The sequence below is a fragment of the Anser anser genome (assembly GCF_964211835.1).
Source record: "Anser anser genome assembly, chromosome: 3".
Classification (NCBI taxonomy): Eukaryota; Metazoa; Chordata; class Aves; order Anseriformes; family Anatidae; genus Anser; species Anser anser.
In genome coordinates, this window is record NC_139722.1 from 2,651,951 (window position 1) to 2,673,565 (window position 21,615).

Consider the following 21,615-nt stretch of genomic DNA (forward strand, 5'->3'; position numbering starts at 1 on the left):
GAAGCCACACCATTGAAGGAAGTGTCTGCAAACTGTCCAGCTGCTCACTCTTGGGCCACCAGCTACCTGGCTGCAAAGTGTTAATTCAGTGCTGGCAGGTGGTTGCTTCACCGCAGGACATGAGCTCGGTGGTGAGAGCCAACCCTGAGCAAAGCTGTGTGGCAGCTAAAGCCTTTGACTCTTTGTGTCTGGGTAGGATCAGGATCAGGAAGATCTGGGTCAGGATCCAGAGATGTTTTAGGTGTCTGCATATGCACAGGGGATCTGAACTCCAAAGACGAGCAAGGGTTTTCTGTTTGATGGTCACTGGAGTGAAAGAGCTCATAAACTGGTGATGATTTCTCAACAAAACTGCTCTCCACACGCTGCTGTTGGTAAGACTTAATCCAGCCGCTCCCACACAGGTGCTGAGAGCCCTTTGAAATGCTCCGCAGCATCTGAGATATACGCGTGGAGCTTAGAGATAAGATATAGGATGTTGATGAGACCAGTGCCAGGCTGGGGAAGCACCTGAAGCGCAGGTGGTGCACCCCAGGGCACTGTGAGTGGCATTGTGCACCCGTGTGCAGGCAGCCGCACCAAGCCCTGCACTGACCAGCTCTCCAGTGAGTATTTTGAGAGCTCAAAACCCATTTCACGCAGAAACACCGATGGACAAACCCCAAAACGCATGTGTAGGTGTCACCTTGGCTTGTGTCACCATGTGGGTACCACCTGTAGATGCATCCTGAAGCTCCAGTGAAAGAAAGAGAACCAAGGTTTACGCATGCTGATAAGAAGACTTGCAGGTAGCTGGCTTGTTGCATTAGATCTTTTTTTCTGTATTTGGAAAACATAAAGAACAACCTCTATAAAGAGGCTGCTTGTGTCTTGCATTTTCACCTCCTCCCTGGCATGTATGGTACTCTGTTCCATTAAATTGCCCATTGTTTTTGACATTCCTCTGTAAATCCCAAATCACCGCATTATTCCGAGGTACAGTGCTGATGGCTCTTCTACGTCAGTTCCATTTTTAGCGTAATTTATGTAGCTTAATCTGTATCTAAATGCTCATCTAGATCCCAAATGGAAGGCGGATGAATGACTGATTAATCTTCTCTCCTCTCTCTAGAAACCGTCTCATGTAGATTGCTTTACTGTATTACCGTCTTGGCTGTCCTTCTGGGGTAACAGATACAGCTGTTGATACAGGAATTCAGGTCTGTTGTTTCCAGAAAGAATTGGGGCACTTAAAGTCTCCAGTTCCCTTGATTATAAAACCTCCTGAGAAGCAGTTCGTGTCTTTTTGCTAAAATTGGGGGAGCAGCAGGTTTGTTCTGATGAAAATACGTGCTGTTTGCAGAGATCGTTACCTGACTGGCCACAAAATGTGATTGCAAAGAAGCAATCATGGCAGGGTTGGTGTGTTTACAGCGCTGTCATGTAGGCATCAGTTCTGAGCTCCGTGATTTGACATTTGTATCAATTACGGTGAAGAACATGGACAGCAATTTCCAGCTGCCAGCAGCTGGCCCCAAAACTGCAGAAGTGGTAGCGACGAAGATTGGGGATTGGTGCAAGTCTATATCAGTAGTTTAAATGGTGCCATTGACGAGGCACCGAATACCATTTTCTATATATTTGCCATAATCTATGTATTTCTATACATTGGTAATAAATTCCTGAAGAGCCCTTGGGAATCACAGCAGTGAACCTCAGAGGCTGAAAGGTCTAATACTGCCCTGGGATATACGAATGCAAAACCAAGCAGGAATCATGAAACCCTATTACACCTGTACTTGCTTCGCTGTGACCCATACCAGAATTCTCTACTAATTACTCGTATCTTCACCAAACTGGGCAGTTAAAAAAAAAAAAAGAAGGATCAGAAAACACGTCAGCTGAAAACCCGGAGAGATTCAGAGAAGGGCAATGACAATACTTACAGAATTAGAAAACACACTTCACTGTGATGAACTCCAACAGTCCCGTTTATCTGTCTTGAGGGATGACCAGTCTGTAACACTACGTGTGAAGAAGAAAAGCAAGAAAAGCTGGATAGAAGAAAATCTCTACGTTCTAGGAAAGATATGCTGGGATTTAATGGGAGCTGAAGCTAAGCTAAAAATAAGGTGCATATTTTTCACAGTAATTAAGCACTGAACAACCCACCAAGGCTTGTGGAGAATCTTCTATTGCTGTGTATTTTAAATTAAAAAGGGGAAAATAAAGGTTGCTTTCCAGCAGATGCACCCTGCAACACAAACCTGACTTCGTATTAGTTTCAAGACACGGCAAATCTTGTTACACTGGAAAAACAAATCAATGCAAAACCACAAGGGCTAGCAAATCCAACCCCAAATGAAAGGACGATGTGTTGTGTTAAAGGGCATCTATCAGAGTCCAGCGTTTCCCTGTTTCAGAGCAGCAACCTCTCACGCCAAGCCTGCGGGCCTCCACCCCCAGTTTGTACAGGAGAGAAACAAGAACAAGCTGCTTAAATCCCCTCTGCTCAAGGCTGGCGATTATCAGAGCAAGTCTGACTGTTCTCCACACTATGTACTGTAAATGTCAAGTTCTGGAAAAAAAAAATGTATTTCGCTTAAGTTCCTAAAACTGTATGACTAGGAATCTGTGTAGAGCCCTGCCTGAAAGGACACAGGTAAGCCCACGTCCCTTTTCTTGCTGTTCTCTCCCTCAAATCCTTTTCCTTTTTCACACTGGTTTCTTGAAGGTTATCCACATATGCTGTGAAATTGCTGTGCTGGAAATACTGTGATTATTAGATGGGAATCCAAGCACCAGGTAGATACCTTAACCCAGGCTTTTTTCTGTTATCCAACACTTTTTGATTCAATCTGTGTGTTGGCATATATAAAGCCTATGTTTAAATGCGAAGCACACGACATCACAAATACAAATATATCAGTTTCTGTTGCATACTCGGACAGGCAAATCCTTATCAAGAAAACTTTAAAAAGTTAGGGTGTGATTTTTACTCTCCCACACAGATATTAACCTCTGGAACAAGAAAAGAGGATAGTCCACATTTTCCTGAAAGGTAAGGAAATGTAATTTTTATTGAATTAAAAAAGTATTCTGTTTCCACGGAGCGAAGAAGCACAAAGCACTTCTGTAAACCAGCAGTTTTTGTTAAGTGGCATCATGGCTTATTACTATTTAATACTTAGGATCCAGTTACGAAGCAGGAACACAGTGTGTGAAGTGCCATACAAACATGGAATGAAAGACTGCTTCCTGCCTGTAATAGCTGTAATTGAAATGCATCAACAGCCCTGCTGTCTGTCACTGTTCTAACCACTGTTTTGGAGTCCCACCGCCAATCTCTTAGTGCCCTGCTCTGCTGTTGTCAGCCTCACAAATGAGGCAGCTGAATGCAACGGGTGACAAAGCAATTTTTCCTGTAAGAATTAATGTAACAGAAAGCACACCTATGATTTAAGACACAATTTAAATCATGGGGACAGCATACATGGCGTGGAAGATCACTGGGAACTGAGTGGAAGAGATGCTGGCTTTTCAGCTGCTGGCCTTTCAGAGCACATCAGGGCTCTGAAACGTTTTAACCACTTCATCTGCAAGACCGAATTGCCCAAACATTAGTCTGTTTTTCTGTCCTTCACCTCTGATTGACCTTGGTACACGCAAAGAAGATGGCAATGAAAATGGAACCATTCACAGAGGCAGCAGGAATGCTCTCAGTAAACGATTCGGGTTGAGCATTCAGCCTCGCCGGTAGAAACATTAACTCTTAGGGGAAAAACTGCATCGCTGTCCATCGTAACATTAACTGCTGGATTTTTTAGAAACATGCTCTTGGCAGGTAGAGGAGTGAGTATAGATATATGTGGTGAACCGAAGAAATGGAAACAACGGTGGAAGAAGAGTATTTCACTACCAGTCTGTATAAAAACAGTGGATGTCATCATCGCTAGAGGCTTCTTATGAAGGAAGCAAGAGTTGGAAATCGTCAGCATGGATGATATGAGAAAACAGTAATGAGGTGAATATGTTTCAAATGAAATCCACACTTTATTATTGAGTATTTCCACTTTTTAGTAACTTGTATATTCAAAATATCAGTTATATGCCGTATGCATCTCTATATTCACTCCTTTATTTAACCGGTTTTCTTCTGGTTATTGCAGATTTTTTAGAAGTCACTTGAGGGCCTCTCTGGTCTTGTTTCTCATTGGATCTAACTGTATCTATCTTTCCTTATATATATATACAGAAAAAATGGACTGTAATCGTGGGACTACTTGTGCTCAGATGATGTTTGCCTTTCATGTAGAGGAACAATGGTAAACCTGAAGACAGAGAGGACAGCTTGTCTCTTAGGTTCCCATGTGAGCTTTTCATTTTACGGGAAGCCTGGCTCCTACAACATGGATTTCCTGCTTCTCCAGATTCTTTTGTGAGCATCTGGGAATTCTTAATATTGCTGTAAACACACAATTCCTTTATAAATCTGAATAAATTGTCTCTCAAGAGTATATCCTTGCAAATTCCAGTTTGATTAGAAGCTGAATAGAACTGCATTCCTTTGTCATAGAGTATTTCTGAGAGAATTATCTGGCCTTCCTCTCATAGACTAGGCATTGATCTGTCATTTCAACACATTTTCTCCTATTCAGACAACAATCCAACTTCTTCAGGCCCCTCCAGATGAATTTTGTATTGAATTACTCGTTTCCTTTCTATAACCTTTGCGTCCTATCGGTGCATTATCTTTTCCCTTGCTCTGAAATCACAGTGCAAGACTCACGTCTAGTTCACATGCCTTCTTTGCATTCTACAGTTTTTCTAAGAACTTCCCTTCTATTGACCATGACTTCACAAATAGATTGAGCTTCTATTGTCTGAAAAAGAAAACACCATTGTTCTAGCTTCTGTATGTCTTCTGTGTTAAAAACCCATACTGGTTGATGGCTTATCTTCAATATGCAGTGTGTGTATCACTCCCCAAAATGTGGTGGCTTTTTTCTACAAGTACTTATACTCCGTTCACTTTTTGTTTCTTTATTTTTATTGCAAACATACATAGAGACACTGGTATCTGGAGATGCATTACTTACAGCATCTTCTTCATACATATAAAAAAAATCAAAACTCTGCATGATTGACATGAGGCAGTGGGATGGCTAAACATAACAGAAGTGACTGCTACATATAGCCATAAACTCTGGAAAAAAAAAAAGAGATTACTGAATTAGGTTGTATTACTGCATGAGGAATCTGTGTAGCACATTTTCCTGAGTATGTCTGCACACTTCTCTCCCCCCTGGCCCAACTGGGGGCACAGCCAAAAACCCAGAGGGTGGTTGTGGTGCGTAGGCATACCCCAAGAGGAACAGGCATACCAAAATCGCCCCTGAAGCAGCCCGCTTTCAAAACCACCGTGTATTAAGTGCACAGAGAGAGCAAACAGCACATCACACGGGTGTTTTATGGTGCTCTGAGCAAAAGGCCAGGGCCAAAGTGCAGCGGGCAGAGCTAACGTGGGGTCGAGCCCACACAGCACACGCCTCCAGAGCGCAGCAAGCCAGGGCGGCCTCAGTGCCGCCAGCACCCTTCGGAGCACCCAAGGGACACCCGTGAGTGAAAGGAGAGGGGGCTGCCCCCCTCAGGGCGCCCTCCCAGACCTCGCAGCACACCAAGGCCGGGCGGGAGGCAGCCCCTCAGGGCACGGTGCCCTCGGCGGCTCGGCAGGGGGCGATCCTCGCACCTCGCCGCCTCACGCCCGCCATTTTCTTCTTCCTCCTCCTCCTCCTCCTCGCGCCGGTCCCAACGCCCCGCGCGCCGCTCCCCGCCCCGCCGCCATTACCCCCCCCCCCCCCCCCCCCCCCCCCCCCACGACTCCCCTCAGGGGCGATGCCAACGGCGCCGCGACGCCCCCTCTTCTTCCTCTTCCTCCTCCGCAGCTCCACCTTCAGGATGGGCGAATCGGCCTCCCGGCTGCCCCTCGAGGGAGAAGCGCTCCCCGGCAGGAGCCAGCGCGTCCCGGTGGCAGGTAAAGGCGATTCCCCCCCCCCCACGCCCCGCCGCCCCTCAGCCCCTCAGGCGGCCCCGGCTCCCTCAGGCGGCCCCGCGCATGCGCGCTGAGGCGGGACGGGGGCGGGGAGGGAGGGAAAATGGCGGGCGCCGCCTCGCAGCCGTGTGGGAGGGGCGGGCGGGACGCCCTGGGAGGGGATTTGTGTTCGTAATTCAGCCGCGCAATGGTGTTTCCTGGGTGGGCTTGGGGTGAGAAGAGCAGCTGATCGATTGGTGGAGCGGCCAACGGGGCTGGTTTTCGTTTGGTCGGACGTGGGTTTTGTGGTTAATTTCTGCTGAGGGCTGCAATAGACTTGTGCGGGGTTTTAAAAACATTACCTAACCCTTAACGTCTCTGTTACATAATACCTAATAATGACATCAAAACGTGGTGCGGGTGTTCTAACCCTAGTGTTTGGAAAACTTAACTTCGTAAAAGATAATTCAGTGGTTTTGCAATGTTCTTCCCTTCATTCTGCATAAATGGGAGCTGTTAGGTAAGCAAAGTAGCAACGTCGAGTTGAGCTGATTTTGCCTTCTGTCAGCCGTCCTAGGAACAGAAAACATCGCAACATCATCATCACTGCTAAATAGGAGTTACAGGGGCACCCAGATGCTGCAGTATTTGTGATCATTCCTCCCTTTTACACGGCAGTTTTACAGAAGTATTTTTGTGCCAGGCATCTTAAGGTCTTTCATGAAACCTGTGAACTTTGGAAAAAAAAATAAATACATAAGGTCCATAAGTGCTGGAGGGAGAATTATAAATGTCTGGTGGTGTAATCTGAGTGGAAAGAGTGTTCAAGAGCGTAGAAAAACACTGGATTGTACAGGTGCTTGGTAAAATCCTGGAGTTGGCAAGAAGGTGAAGATGAAATTAAAGGCAGCAGGAAGAATGTTTATGTCTGATGTGGAGAAGTTGTAGTCAAAGGGGTGCAGAGAGGGGCTGATGTCGTTAGGGCAATGAACTTCAGAAATAGTACCAAGGGTAGCGTATTGGATAGATAAAATTGGCACCTTCCTGTTGCTTGTTGATAAAAGCCTGGGCAAAAGATAACACCAGACCTTGTTTATGCTCTTCAGCTCTATAGATAGAATACTTTTGTGCTGTCATACAAAAAAACGTTCTCATAATGCCAATTACATTTTTTTTGGCATTTTTATTCTATGACTAAGCATGGTATCATGTACTTAATAACAGCTTGGAGCTCCAGTGAATTGCAAAAGTTAAAATAAGATGTTAACTACTTTGCGAAAAGAATGGCAAGTTAAATTTTAAACATTGTGTAACATTTCCTCAGAAATATTTCCTCTGTTTAAAGTGGTTTTAGACTGCGGATCTGGAGAAACATATACTGGAAGGGATCTTCAGTCCAGCTCCTGTTCCAGTGCTGCTCTGGCTTCTAGTGAGCGTTTCCTTATATCTAATGTGAACCAAGGCACAGTTTGTGGTTGCTTCCCTTTCCAATACTGGTGCTACTGAGAAGGCCTTGCTCAGCTGTCATTCTCGCTTCTATTCAGCTGCTGTGATATAGCCCCTAAGTTTTCCCTTCACCTGCTGAAGCAAGCCCGATTTGTGTGCTGTAGGCTGCTGACCAGCTTCACCGTTGACCTTGCAGATCCCTGCCAGTCCATTAACATCTGTTTTGAACGGAGGACCCCAAACCAGATACAGTATTCCTGGTGAATTCTTAGCAGTACAGCGTAGAGGAGAATACTTCTTCCTCGTTTTGCTATCTGTGCTCCTTGTAATGCAGCCCAATACAGAGCTTTATTTGCAATGAGAGCACATTGCTGGTTCATATTTAACCTGGCATCCAGCAGCATAATCCCAAGTCCTTTCCAGCAGGGCTGAGATTATTTTGCAGCAGTGCAGAACCTGCACTTCTCATTGTTGACCTTCATGTGGTTTCTGTTGACACAGAGCTGAAAATTTTCAAGGTCTCATTGGACTGAAGGTCTGTTGTTTGGCATGTCCACTCTCACCTTCAATTTAGTGTCATCCTCAAACCTGCTGAATGTGTTTTCTGTCACATCATTCATGTTCTTGTTTAAGGTATTGAGTGATATTGGCCCCAGCATCAGCCCCTGGCATAACCTGCTACACACAAGAAATCAAGATATTGATCACTGCCTTCTGATTTTGGTGATCCTGACAATTTTTGACACGTCTAGTGTCTAGCAATCTGTTCTTCGAGCCTGTACTTTCACAGTTTCCAAATGCATATACCGTAAGAGATGGTGTCAGAAGCCCTGCTAAAGTCAACATGTATTACATCCACTGCTTCGCCCTAATCTGCATAGCCGTCATTTAATTGTGAAAGGCAGCCTGTCTGGTCAAGCATGACTTACCTTTGGTAAATGTGTTGACTATTCCTGATTACTTTCTTGCTCTCTTTGTGTTGGGAAATGTTTTTTGAGAGGACTCATTCCATGATCTTTTCTGTGGCTGAGCTGAGGCTGACCAGCGTATAGTTCCTCAATCCTCTTTTTGCCTTCCTTAAAAATGGCTGTTATTGTAGCCCATTTCTAGGCATCTGAAATCTCTCCCAATCACCTAGATTTTTCTAGATACTACCCTATATCTGTCGCAGCGCTGTGACAGTCACAGCAGTGAGTTTGCTCCACAACCTTGGACAAAATTCATGTGACTCTTTGGATTTTAACACCTTTAGCTTCTTTAAGTAGTCATAACCTGTTTTCCCCCCACATTGTTTGCTGCTCTCCTTTCTGTCTGTGCTGGTGCATGGGAGGAATTGGAACAGTCTTTGTGAAGACTTAGGCAAAAGAAGTGTTGAGTACTTCAGTCTTTTCTGTACTGCTTCTAGGTTGCCTTCTGTATTCATTAATGCACCTAATTTTTTTCTTTTTTCAACTGTCATTTTCTTGGAATTGTTTCTTACTGCTGTTTATGTCCATAGTTAGTCTTAACTCCAGCTTCGGCCTTTTCGATTTCATGTCTAGAAGCCTATGAAATGCTTTTCCATCCTTCCTTTGTTGCTTGTTATTGTTTCTACTTCTTGTATGCTCTCTCTTTGTGTTTTAGTTCACTAAGAAGCTATGTGCTTCTGATGAAGTTCCCAGTTTTCCTCCATGCTGTTTTATTCCTTAACTCTCTTAGAAAGTTGTCATCAAAGACCATACAGCTCTGGAGGGCACCTTCTCCCTTTGGCAGCCTTGCAGGACCTTCTATATAGCAATTACCTAAATAAGCCAGTCTGCTCTTTGAAAGTCCAAAATGCTAAATCTGCTGTTTGCCTTTCCAGCCTTCCTTTGGATCCTGAACTCCGTCATCTTGTGCTCGCTGCAGCTCTCTGCCATCTATGGCTGCAATGCCGCCAGTTCTTCCCTGCTTGTGAACAGCCGGTCAAGTAAAACATTATCCCTGGTTGGTCCTTCTGGCAGTTTTGTTAGGAAATTGTCACGAGTGCAGCTTCCAGAATTGCTTGCACAATTTTGTGTTACCCTCCTAGCAGATGTCTGGGAACTGAAGTCTCCCAGGGGGACCAGGGGCTGTAGTCTGGAGACTTGTGTTGGCTCGTTGCGGACTTCCCTCCTCTTGGTCAGCAGCTCTGTAATGGACCCCAAACCACACCACCTCCATTGTTTCTTTCCCCATGATCTTGACACAGAGACGCTCAGCAGACGTGATTCTACGTTCACACTGGAGCTTTGTGCCATCAAGGAGCTCTTTCCTGTAGAGTGCAGCTCCCCATCCTAGCCTGCTGTGCTAACCCTTCCTGAGAACCCCATTCCTATCCATGACACAGCTCAAGCTGTGTGCGCTGCGCCACATCTCCAATTCTGATCACATCGTAGGTCCGTGACCACACTTGGGCATCTAAGTCGTCTTCTCTGTGAGCCCAACTTTGTCTTAGCGTGTGGACGCTTGAGGAAAACGTTGCCAGACCTTTCTATGAAGCAGGAACTGGCACTGGTCAGTGACCTGAGGTGTCCATCGTGTTCAGCGGTGATAAGGGCAGAGATGAAGAGCTGCAGCCCCTCAACCATGCGTTCCCTTTGAAGATGCTGTTGATTTGCTCCTTCTCCCTCATGCGACGTAGCCTCTTCACCCCACTGCTGCCATCCCCGCGGAGAAGGTTGCGTTGCACCTGCTTGCACGTCTTGGTCCTGATGCACCAAGCTCCTGCTGCCTTATAGGTGTCTGATGGGCATGGATGTGTTCTGCCCCTCTGGGGGATTTGTTACTTTTGGGGAACATCTTGGCTGAGGGCTGCTGCTTGTGAGTGCAGAGAGCAGCTCAGGCTGTGCTGCAGCCCAAACGAGAGGAGGAAAAAGCCAAGTGACAGCTTCAGCTTGGAAGTTGCATTTAATCCAGCCTTGCAAAGAGCTACGTGGCATTCCTTTCTCTTTAAATTGCTGACCACAGGTTTATGTGAGGCTTGACCTTGTCTGCCTTTTTTTTTTTTGTGTTTTATCATAAGGTTGTTACTTATTTAGGGTCTGAGTCTAAGCAAATTACGGAGTTAAACCTTTGCTGTGACGTGTAATTCTGTGAAGTGACTGGAAGTAGTTGGTTTGTGATTCAGAGGATTCAGTGATTCGGTTTGTAAAAGTGAGTGAAAGTTTGATAAAATACTGAGCTGTGAGTTGAAAACAATGCAAACAGTAAACTTCACTTTTTTGTAATGTAGTTGGATTTATCTGATCTTCAACAAATTTCATAATCTGGGAATGATGTTGTGCCTTTTCTGTCCTTGCAGTAGAGCTGCTGCATTCGTTTTTGAAAATTATGTCTTTCATAGGATTTCTATGTAACGGCGCAGTACGATGTCATGTTCCATAGTAAAATTGCATATTATTTATTGCTTCTGCCTTTCTAGTAGAACTCCAGTTTTCAGAATTAATTTTAGTTGCAGTGTCGTTGAAACATTTTCACGTTTTTGTGAGTATATATTGCTCGCTTTATTTAACTGGCTGTTTTATTTTATGATAGGGGTAGGAGCACTAGTCAAGGAGCCCTAATAACGCAGAGGGAACCCCCTGTGTCAGACATTATGTAATCCTATATGTATATATGCACACGGAGTTTTTTCTCAGCTACATAGCCTGAGATAGCAGAGTACTGCTAATTTAAAGGAGTATTTTGTCCTACTGGTCCAGGTGAGCAGTGCCAGGATGTATTTTCTGCCCGGTCTCAGCCGTGCTCCTTGCAGAGACACTCAGGTACATCTGGGGTGGGTTAACTTTTCCTGAGGCAGTAGAGGTACAACTCAGGGGTAGACAGTCTTACAATTATTTAAAGCTGTTAAAACTTTTAGCTTTATGTTTGTAGATTAATAGAGCGATAATTACACATTTTGGGGGTGGTCATCGTGAACTTCAGTCTGACCTGCATAAAAAAGAGCACAACATTTCCATGAATTAATTCTCACTTGAATCAGATCATGCTCTTTAGAGAAAATGTCCTCTGACAGAGAACCCACTGCAAAATTTCATAAATTGCTCCAGTGTTTCTTACCTCTCTCCATTAAAAAATGCATATTTTGAATTGGTTTGTTTGTCTGATCTTCCAGCTATTGACACTTGTTACGGTTTTCTTCATGAGGATGAAAAGCATGGTAGTATGTGTTTTCTGGTTTTCCAGAAGTACATTTAGATGGTAATTAAATTGCTGGTCAACCTATTTAAAAAAAAAAAACCACAAAGACTTAATCAGACATAAACCAAGCAAAGTAAATTCTTCTATTCTCTCAGCAAAAGGCATGTTTTTTTGTCCTCTGTTCATTCTTGTTTCTTTTTCTTAAGCTGTCATCACTTAGTTAACATCTTTCTTGACTTGTCACTATCAGCAGCAGTGACAAAGATTTTAGTAGCGCTAGCGTTGGTGTCAGCTGCAGTCTTGTTACTACCCAATATTTTCCTGTTTGCATATCAAAGGATAACTTACATTTTAGACCAAAACATTGCTCCGGGAGCTCTGTGTACCTAAGAATTCTTAAAGTCATTGGTACAGTGTATGGTTCTGTTATTAACTGTTTAATTCCAAGTCTGTATATTTTACATAAAATAAAGAGGTGGAGCAAGACTCTTGCTGCGGAGAGAGCTGAAATGCAGGAAATTCCATTTAAACTTAAGAAGAAAACTTTTTTTGTTTCGATTTTCTCCAGGCTGAGCAGAGAGAGGTCATTCTTGTAAACCTCCTGGTGGAGGTACTGAAGTTTTACAGCCGAGATCACTTTCTCTTCCTTCAGAGAAACACTTCTTTGTATTTACATTCCTGCACAGCATGGACAGGTATTTTATGGGAACTCCTTTGCTCTTCTTGTTCTGTCCCCTGCCTCTGGAAGTATCCTATGCTTTTCACAGGATTTAGACAGATTGGATTCCACCCTAACTGACTCTATAGGCATGAAGGATAGTAGATCTTACATTCTTACAGGGAGTTTACTTCACGAGAGGTTTTTAAATGAGACGATATATCCCATCAGGACCCATTTAGCTGATTTCTAATACAGCATTTAGTTGGAGATCTTTTAAAGATTTATAGTTTATGAACAGTAAAAATAAATAAACATTCAGAAGCAGAACTCGCCCTTTGAATTGGTTGCTTCTATACCCGTTTGCTTTAGAGGAATTTCAGCCCACACTGAACTATTTTTACCGTTCTTTAAACGCTAACCAAATTATTGGGGTCAAACTGGTTCTGGTGGTCCTGATGCCATCGCCAGCACCAGGAGGCAGCCAGCAGGACTGCCCACGGCAGTGAGCTAAGGCTGAAAGTGTGTGACTTCTCACTCATGTTCATGGCCTGGTGGGAAGCCCCCCCAGTGGAATTAAATCGTTAGGGGCATGGCCATGGGATCATCCAGTCATTTTCTCAGCAGCCGGTGAATCCGTCATCATTAAACTTTAAATTGTGCTGAGTTGTAACGACAGAGGGGCACTGCACTGGCAAAGCATGCTGGAAATCATCGAGTTGGGATCATCAGCTCTCTTATTCATAAGTCATCAATACTTTCCTACCAAGGGTGAGTGGCAAAAGGGAGACCAGCTGAATGGGACAGCCCGATCCCTTGCTGCTTGTCACTTAGTATGTCATGGAAACGTCCGTGTTTCTGTAACCTGTTTGTCCTGTCCAGCGTTACGGAAAAATCTGGTACCTCATGCTTATTGTGTGCCTAAATATGTACGCGCTGTTAGTTGGAGAAGTTTTAAATAGATTCTCCCTGATATTCTGACAGTTTGCTGAATTGTGTAAGATGCAAGATTTTGTAAGAGAATTGCAAACTATTACGTATGCTTAAGGTTTTTTAGGATGCTTTTCAGTAAAATATAAGGAACAAGCGGAAAAACGTTAAATGTTTTTTCCTTTAATGATTTATAAAGTTTGTTAAGCATGGGCAAATATAAAACTTATTTGTGGATGCAAATTTGATACCAGTGTACTTTAGACAGAAGGTCTCAAATTCTTCAGCTTTAGACTGAAAGTCTAAAATAGAGAATATTGAGTGAGATTATGCCATAGAACAAAGACTACAAGTGAAATACAGTTTCTCTTAAGGTTTATAATGATTAATTTCATAAAGTTTTCCACCACTTTATTTACATGATACGGTGTGTTATATACAGAACCAACTGTTTACCCATTTTTTACTGAAATTTAGATGGAATGTGGGTTAAAAACAATGAGATCTGTCTTTCATCGAAGTACAGTTCAGGACCATGTTGAGTAACAGTGTCGGATGTGGTCTAGCATTTCTGAAATTTCAATTTACCTTTCTTATTCAGCAGGGTTAATTACTTATTTCTTCATTGTAAGAAACGATCTTTGCCTCAAATATGCTCAAGCCATCAATTTCCATAAATTATTAAATTTCATTACAATTCCACTCCTTATGCCAAGATTCAAATCAGAAAGGATGTAAAACAGAGTATGCTTCCTCGTGGAAGCACTTCGCATCCAGTAGCAGTTTATTATCTGAAAGACAACTTCTGAAATTTGGGGTTACCACTTCTTTACAGGTAGACATGGGATGAATTTGTTTGGAAGTCTTGTCGTGATAGCGTGCCATGACTTTTTCTCTTTCCTTTTTCTTTTTTTTTCCTTTTTTTTTTTTTTTTTCCCTTTGTCAGGTATTTATGCCTAAACACTAAACAGCTTGTATGCAGGCCAAGTGTTTGGCTATAAATATTGTACTGTCATTGGAAAAACAGGAATTACTTTTGAACCACCCATTGCATTTGCATTTTGGAAGGTGTTGCAAGGAGAAGCAAAGGTTAAGTCAATCTAAAGGGATTTTTTGTTTTGTTTTGTTTGCATGTGCTTTTTGCTCTTGGCAGCTGGAAAGCAACAACAAAAAACGAAGTTAGCATGCACACACAATGCTGGATAGATTAAAAACATCCAGCAAATATGTTTACAGAGCTGCACATCCAGCTGTCAAACGCTGCTCCCAAGACAACGCCGCCCCGATGAAAAAACCCCGCGCTTCCTTATCACCTCTAACTGCACCGCGGCATGAAGGACTACGTCATTCATCAGTAAGCCCTCTCCAAAAAAAAAGAAGAAAAATCAAAAAAAAAAAAATCCAAAAATCCCTTGCCGAGTCCCCGGAGCTCCTCGCCGGCTACTTAGCATGCTTCTCACGGGCGGCCGTGCGTCGACACGAAGCGGCGCCGCACAAAGCGGCACCCCCAGGACTGCAGCGGGGCTGGTGCGCAGGAAGCTCTCCCCGGGGTTTCTCCTGGCAACAGCGCGGGTTGCTGGGAGACAGAATTACTGAAATGGGAGAAACTTTCCCCAACTGGCAGCCTCTTGAATGCAAATCAGGCTTGAAGGAGACTCCTCTTGCCGATAACCGCAATTTCCCTCGCTGAAATGAAAAATGAATCCAGAGGTTCGTTATGCAGGGGATTATGCGTGATGCCACTCTGAGGAATCACTCAAAGTTGTGTAATAAAAGCGGATAATTATTTCTAGGGAAAGGTAGTGGCGTGGTACATGGGATTCAACAGCTTCTCGTTGCTGCTACGAGCTGCTCTAGCTTCTCGTTACATCCCTACATAGAAAAGGGATATAATGTGTGAATTTGCTATATTTGTGTCGTTAAATAAACCTGTCAGAAGCCTGATGCTTGTATTTACACGGGTTATTTTTTCACGTTTTTCACTATTCACAAAGTAACATACAATATTATTGTGTGAAGCCTGGGATACTTTGAACTCCTTCAGCTAATTGTGGCCATTTCATCTTTAATGCAATTTTTGCATGAATGGCATTGACCTGACATTTTGGTAATGTTGTGACTTTAACTCAGAAAAACGGACGGTGGAGAGAAGCATCTCACTTTCTTCACTTGCCTCCACGCTACTGTTTAAAACCTTTTGGACTTAGATGCTAAAGATCTGTGGAGCCAGTTGTGTCTTCAGTAGTGTCAGTGTAATTCGAATAAATGAATTTTCTTCTTTTTAAATACAGTGTTTGGCTGACTTTGCCATAGTCACATTAGCACAAAGTTAGCGTATATGGGGAATACTAAGTTGTTTTTAAATAATGGGCTGTCGTGGCTCTATACGTGGTACGTATTCACGTACAAGTAGGCATTGCTAAAATGGTGCTTATCACAGGTAGAGGCACAGGATTGGGCTGCCCACTGCTGCTTCTCTTTCTTTATCAGAAAGGGGAGCATGGGGGAAAGGCCGTGGTTTGTCTCTACATGGCACCAAGTACACAGCAGGGACGGAGCACTGAAAGGGACGGTCGGGATCATTGACATAATGGATGTCAAAAGACGTCACAACCAGGTGAACGGCATCCCCAAAATGCCTCTTTCATCCCACAACCACTGATGGGGTGAGTCCTGCCTTGGCTGGCTCATGCAACCAGGCAGTGCACACTGGGCACAACGGGCAACCATGGGCCCATTGGCTTGTGTTTCATCAACGTAGCTCTAAGCTGCTGGTTAAATCGTGGACACTTTTGTCCCAGTCTTCCATTTCAAAGGGTTTTCCAGAAATAAACTGCTTTGACTATTTAAAATGTTTCAATGTTTACCCTACTATTTATTGCTCTTTTTCTCCCTTTGTTTATTGTGTCTACCTAGTCATTTAGCACCTCCGTTTTCTGTCATTTCCTTAATGAGAGAAGAGAGCAACTTGTCACATGCCTTTGCATCCTGTGCTCTGTTAAAGAGTAAAGCTATTTTAATATCTTCCTACAAAATAGGTCACTTTTCAAAAAATATAATTACACTTTTCAACATGGTTGAGCTCTGTTATATATGGCATTCTTAAAGCAAAGGGTAACCGGTATGGACATCCATTCAAACCAGATCTGACCATGATTTACGTTACGGTTACAAGAACAGATTAGCATGGTGTAAGCCAGGTGTGGATTTACAGCATAATAACTACTCCAGGTAACTGCCTATGTGCATGCCTTTGTTGTGCGCCAAACTCTAAGTAATCTGTCTGGTTTCATGGAAAGGTACATGCTTCGTTACATTTACTCTGGGGGTAAAAAAATGTGCAGATAACACAAAGAAATGCTCTGGTATTTTGAGAATTTCGTTTGTGTGAGTCATTTTTGTCTTCCCTGTTTTTCCCAGAGCACCACAACCAAACTTAATTGAGGGAATGTTATTCAATGACCTATTCCTGTAGTTGGTGTAAAGCCTTGAAAATTTTGTGTTTGATGGAGTCAAAGCTGTCTTATTTTTTTTTCTACTCACTTCATCGTATGCCGGTTCACAGAATTATAATTTACTCTTTCTTTTCTTTGATTTTCTTGGTTCATGTACATGTACAACACTTCCAATAACGAAGAACAGAATTTCCAACGTCAAGTTATGCTGAAAGAGAGTTCAGTTGTTCACATATGTAACTGCAGAAGTGCAGCTTTAGTTCCCTCAGAACCTTGTTATACGGTGATGCTATAAAGAAAAAAGGGAGTACGATATTAAAAAACCTGCATACTTTAATTGATTTGAAAGTAGGTGAGTGCAAAATAGACCTTGCATTAGGTTACCAAAAAGCAGTTTTAAGGTTGTTAGAATGTTTTAGTTATTAATCTGTATCTTAGTCCTTTTGTGTTTCTTTGATATGTAGTATTTACTTCCATTTTTTTGGGGTATGAAAAGCTTTCTGTGCTTTAATTAAAGTCTTCTTGTCAAATTTATACCTTCAAATTACAATGATGTACCTTGCCTTAACTACCATTTTATGTAATGTTCATTTAGAAGTTTATTTTTTATTTGCAACTCTAGAATTGTTTGCCTTGTAATTTGTTGTGTGATAGGTTCTGTTTTATCTTGCATGTTAATATTTTATTTATTATGCGTAGGCTTTCAGTGGTATGGATACATTTGTATATTGCTCATTGTGATATTTGCAGATTTTTATGATCCATATGAAACCTGCATTTAAATTTCTAGTACAATTAGAATAATACATATAAATAACTCCTAAGCTCAAATATGATAAAAACCCATGCAATATATAATGATGTTTATTGCAGTTTCTTATTTATTGCTCATAGTTCCTTCTTGTTGGAGATATGCAAAATTATCCATAGTGGAGTTTCATCTGCTTGGGTAAGGAGATTATCTGGGTCTTAGTTTCAAAGATGGGATCATATTTTCCATTGAGTCGTGTGGCCAAATCGATTGTATCTATTTTTTTACTGTAGTTTGGGCTTGCTTTTTCAGGAATTTGACTTTCTAGGAGCCTCTGAGGATGGTGTAAGGCCTGCTCAAATTTCAGGAATGGCTGAGAAGCAGAACTCTGGTGGGAAGCAGTTTTTTTGGTGCCTCTCAGTGTGAGACAGAAAGCTGTGATCGTGAGGACAGAAGCTGTTTTTGCGGGTCAGAGCTTTGGTGCCTGAGACACTGGCTGTTAACTTCTGCTGGGAACCCAGTGAGAAGGCAGCAGTATCCTGCAAGGGAGGATTATTCTGATTAGACAGTGAAGTGGTCATGGCAAGCCTGAAGGTTAGCAGCAAAAGCATGCCACATCGTGGGCTACTGCTTTGTCATCAAAAATCACTTGATTTCCTTTCCATTTCCATTTCTATGCTCAATATTTCCCGTGAACTGTATCCATCTCCATCCCTTGGGTAGAAGAAATGTTTCTGTATCTCACTGCTTGCTCTCCAAGGGAAGCATGGGTTGGTTCTTCTTGATGACAGCAATGTCCACTTTTGTTGGACATCCAAGGCGTAATCCAGATTATGTTGATGGTTCTTCAAAGCTCCTTCTGTTTGATGTTCCCCATTCATCTTTTGCTCCTTACAGGCTCAGAAATGCATTTTTTGTTTCAACATTCAGCATCTACAGATCTCAGCCCAGAACCTGGTTCTATATCTGTGGCTACTTCAGTCCATGCTCGGTCCACTCTCCCAGCAGGAACAGGAGCTGGGGAGCACAGTCGGTGGAGGGAGCAGGGAGGAGAAGGAGGGCTCCAGCAAGCCCTCTGGGACAGCAACACAAAATGCAGTGGTGTAGGCTGTTACCTGTTTGGCTTGGAAAGCAGTGCCATAGGATAGTTGAGGTTGGAAAGGACTCGAGGAGATCGTTGGCTCATGAGATCAGCAGATTGGTGGCTGATCTACTGGTCTTGTAGAGGACAGATCACAGATATGAGGATGGCTGGTACAGCACATTGCACGAGAGGCAGTCTCCCACAAAGCTTTCCAAACCTCCTGGCTGACACTAGAAAAAGTCTGCTCACTGGTCATCAGGAGAAAGGCAGACTTAAGAATGTGTTGTTTCACCTACGTACTGTGGGTATAGGGATTAGAGCATTGCCAGAAGTGGAGCATGCACCTTTGCAAAGTACCTGTGTTACAAATGGAAGTGGAAAGCTGCTCTTGCTCTTTGGTACTCTGAGTTGTAAGTCACACAACTGGCACTTCTAGGTCTGACTGTGGAGCCTTGCTACCCTTGGCAGACTCCTCAACATTTTGCGTTTTTCCTGGACAACCTCTCTAGGTGGCAGGCGGTTGGAGAAGATGACCTCCAGACATTCCTTCCAACATTGACCATTCTGTGATTCTCTGCTTCGGTCGTCCTTCCGTTCAAGAGCTTTCCTCCAGATGATTTTCCTAGCCCTCAAGTTTGCCAACTCTCTCAGCTTGGCCTTGTGATTTAGATTAGCGTGATTTTCCCGCTCTACTCTGCGCTGGTGCGGCCTCACCTCGAGTACTGTGTGCAGTTCTGGGCACCACAGTACAAAAAGGACATTAAACTGTTGGAGAGTGTCCAGAGGAGGGTGACGAAGATGGTGAAGGGCCTAGAGGGGAAGATGTATGAGGAGCGGCTGAGGTCACTGGGCCTGTTCAGCCTGGAGGAGGCTGAGGGGGGACCTCATCGCAGTCTACAAATTCCTCGCGAGGGCGAGTGGAGGGGCAGGGGACCTATTCTCCGTGATCACCAGTGATAGGACCCACGGGAACGGTGTTAGTCTGAGGCAGGGGAAGTTTAGGCTGGACATCAGGAAGAGGTTCTTCACCGAGAGGGTGGTCGCACGCTGGAACAGGCTCCCCAGTGAAGTAGTCACTGCACCAAGCCTGTCTGAATTTAAGAAGCGATTGGACTGTGCACTTAGTCCCATGGTATAAAATTTTGGGTAGACCTGTGCAGTGCCAGGAGTTGGACTTGATGATCCTTATGGGTCCCTTCCAACTTGGGTTATTCTATGATTCTATCATTTTATGATAAAAAGGTACAAAACATGGTCTCAATGTGGAGATGCCTACGTGGGTAAGGTTCAGTAGTGTTCAGACCACAGAGGGTGATGTTGCCCATACAGAATGGGGATGAGAGCTCTTAAGATTTTTCATAGACACTGTGTGCAGGCACTGTAGTTCGATTCCCGGGATAGGCACTGAAGGTGCATGGATTCTTCTTGACTTTAAATATTACCTGTTTTACTTAAACTAAAAAGATCACAACCCTGAGGTGGGACTGGATTATTTCCTCGTAAATGTGGCTTGTAGTTTAGAAGAGGGCATTTCAACTTTTGTAATCATGCAGAAAGCATTCAGCTATGAATTAAATAAATGCAACACAGGAAATTTTTTTTGCAGTAGGTATGTAATCATCTGCTATTTCTCACAAGTTGTGCTTACATTTTAAAAAAGGACAAAAAGCTACATTGTGGAGTCATTGGATGATGTCCTGATATGTTTTACCAAACCGTGATAAGAATTCTTCTAAGAGTATCAAAAGTAAAGTATTTGCACCAGAGATTCCATTATAATACGTAGAGTCTATGGGGGCTATTTTTATTGCTTGCTTGCTTTAGTTTGAATTCCTCCCCAAGGACTCACCCTCTCGCCCTGCACTTACCAGGGCTGACCTGACGTGCGATGCGAGGAGCAGAACTGAACTTGTACAGAAGCTGCATGCAAACAACTTCTAACAAATTCAACTTCACGGAATAATAACGCTTAATTTTAGTAGTATCTTGAGTGACGGTTTTCAAAGTTACTGCTCAAAAGGGAATGGGAAAGAGGAGGAATTAGCAGGTGAACCAAATGTAGAGGGTGGATTCTTAGGCAGAATGTACTAATACATCTTTGTATGAAGAAGAGAAATATCAATAAGATGACCCAAAGATATGTTTACAGTTAATTCTTCTTTAGGATAATAATTTAGCCAGTGATCTTTTCTGTTTCCTTTTAATGATTCTGGAATGCTATGCTTTTTTCCTTTCTTTCTTTCAATTTTTTTTCCCCGTCATATCTCCCTTAAATTCATTTGTAAGTTCAGCATTTTGGATGTAATTGCTTGCTCTGGAGTGCACATGCAACCTATTGGGGTTGGACCCGATGATCTCTTGAGGTCCCTTCCAACCCCTACAGTTCAGTGATTCTGAAATTAAGCAGTACAACTAACAGGGTATCAGGTTTTCATGTTCATTTCTTCAGAAATTGAACATTCTGTTTTTTAAAAGTGTCTCTTGATGTTGTTAGCAACTGCACACGATTCCCATTAAAACAGTGTTGAGCAGAAGAGGGATTTGGCGTAGGACTTTATACCTTGCTTCTTAGTATTGAGTGGGTTAACAAATATGTTTTTGCATCAAGTTGTCTAAATTCTGTACTATTTGATTTAATTTGGTCCCCTGTGCTGTACTGTGTCATCAAATTGCTTTTCAAAGTACCTGAAGGATGTTCTGTTTTGTGGAGTAGGATACCATCCCACTCGGTAGGTTGGATTCAGACTCTTGAGTACCAAGCATGGGCACTGCAGGCTCTTTCTATGCCAATAAATTAAACTATATGGGGGCCCTGCCCTGTGGATGTTGAGGACTGTAGGTGTAGACGCCATCCTTTGTGGCATACAAGTGTGGTGTGGCTGTGGCTGGGCTGGTGGCAGAGGTTCAGAGGATGGGACCTGCAGCCACAAAACTCCCATCAGCGGGACTTCGGTGTCTACACGCATTGGTGGTGCAAAGTGCAGACTTTCTGAGCTGTCCATTTAAATGACTAAATTTCTGCTTGAGGCGTCATTAAGGAGTCACAGGAGTCATCGTTGTGTTGAGCATTTCACATGCCAGTATTTAATTTAATTTACAACAATTAAAAGTAAGCTTTTTGAATGAGAGAGAAAAAAGAGA

At 43.2% G+C, this 21,615-nt stretch overlaps 1 protein-coding gene and 1 long non-coding RNA gene across 4 annotated transcripts in view; both read left to right on the top strand.

The window, feature by feature from the left end:
* Positions 1 to 2,957: 2,957 nt before the first annotated feature.
* Positions 2,958 to 21,615, top strand: part of MSRA (methionine sulfoxide reductase A) — a 275,276-nt gene continuing 256,618 nt past the window's right edge. Inside the window, exons 1-2 of one of the 3 annotated variants that reach the window (XM_083831270.1) lie at positions 2,958 to 5,597; positions 5,925 to 6,013. In XM_083831270.1, the coding sequence (XP_083687396.1) occupies positions 5,938 to 6,013 (76 nt within the window). In that variant the 5' untranslated portion in view covers positions 2,958 to 5,597; positions 5,925 to 5,937. The other 2 variants (XM_083831271.1, XM_083831273.1) reach the window with 2 other exon arrangements.
* On the top strand, positions 6,024 to 20,264 carry LOC310897553. Its single transcript, XR_014582382.1, has 3 exons — positions 6,024 to 6,530; positions 12,165 to 12,291; positions 14,338 to 20,264. It is a non-coding gene; the product is annotated as an uncharacterized lncRNA (long non-coding RNA).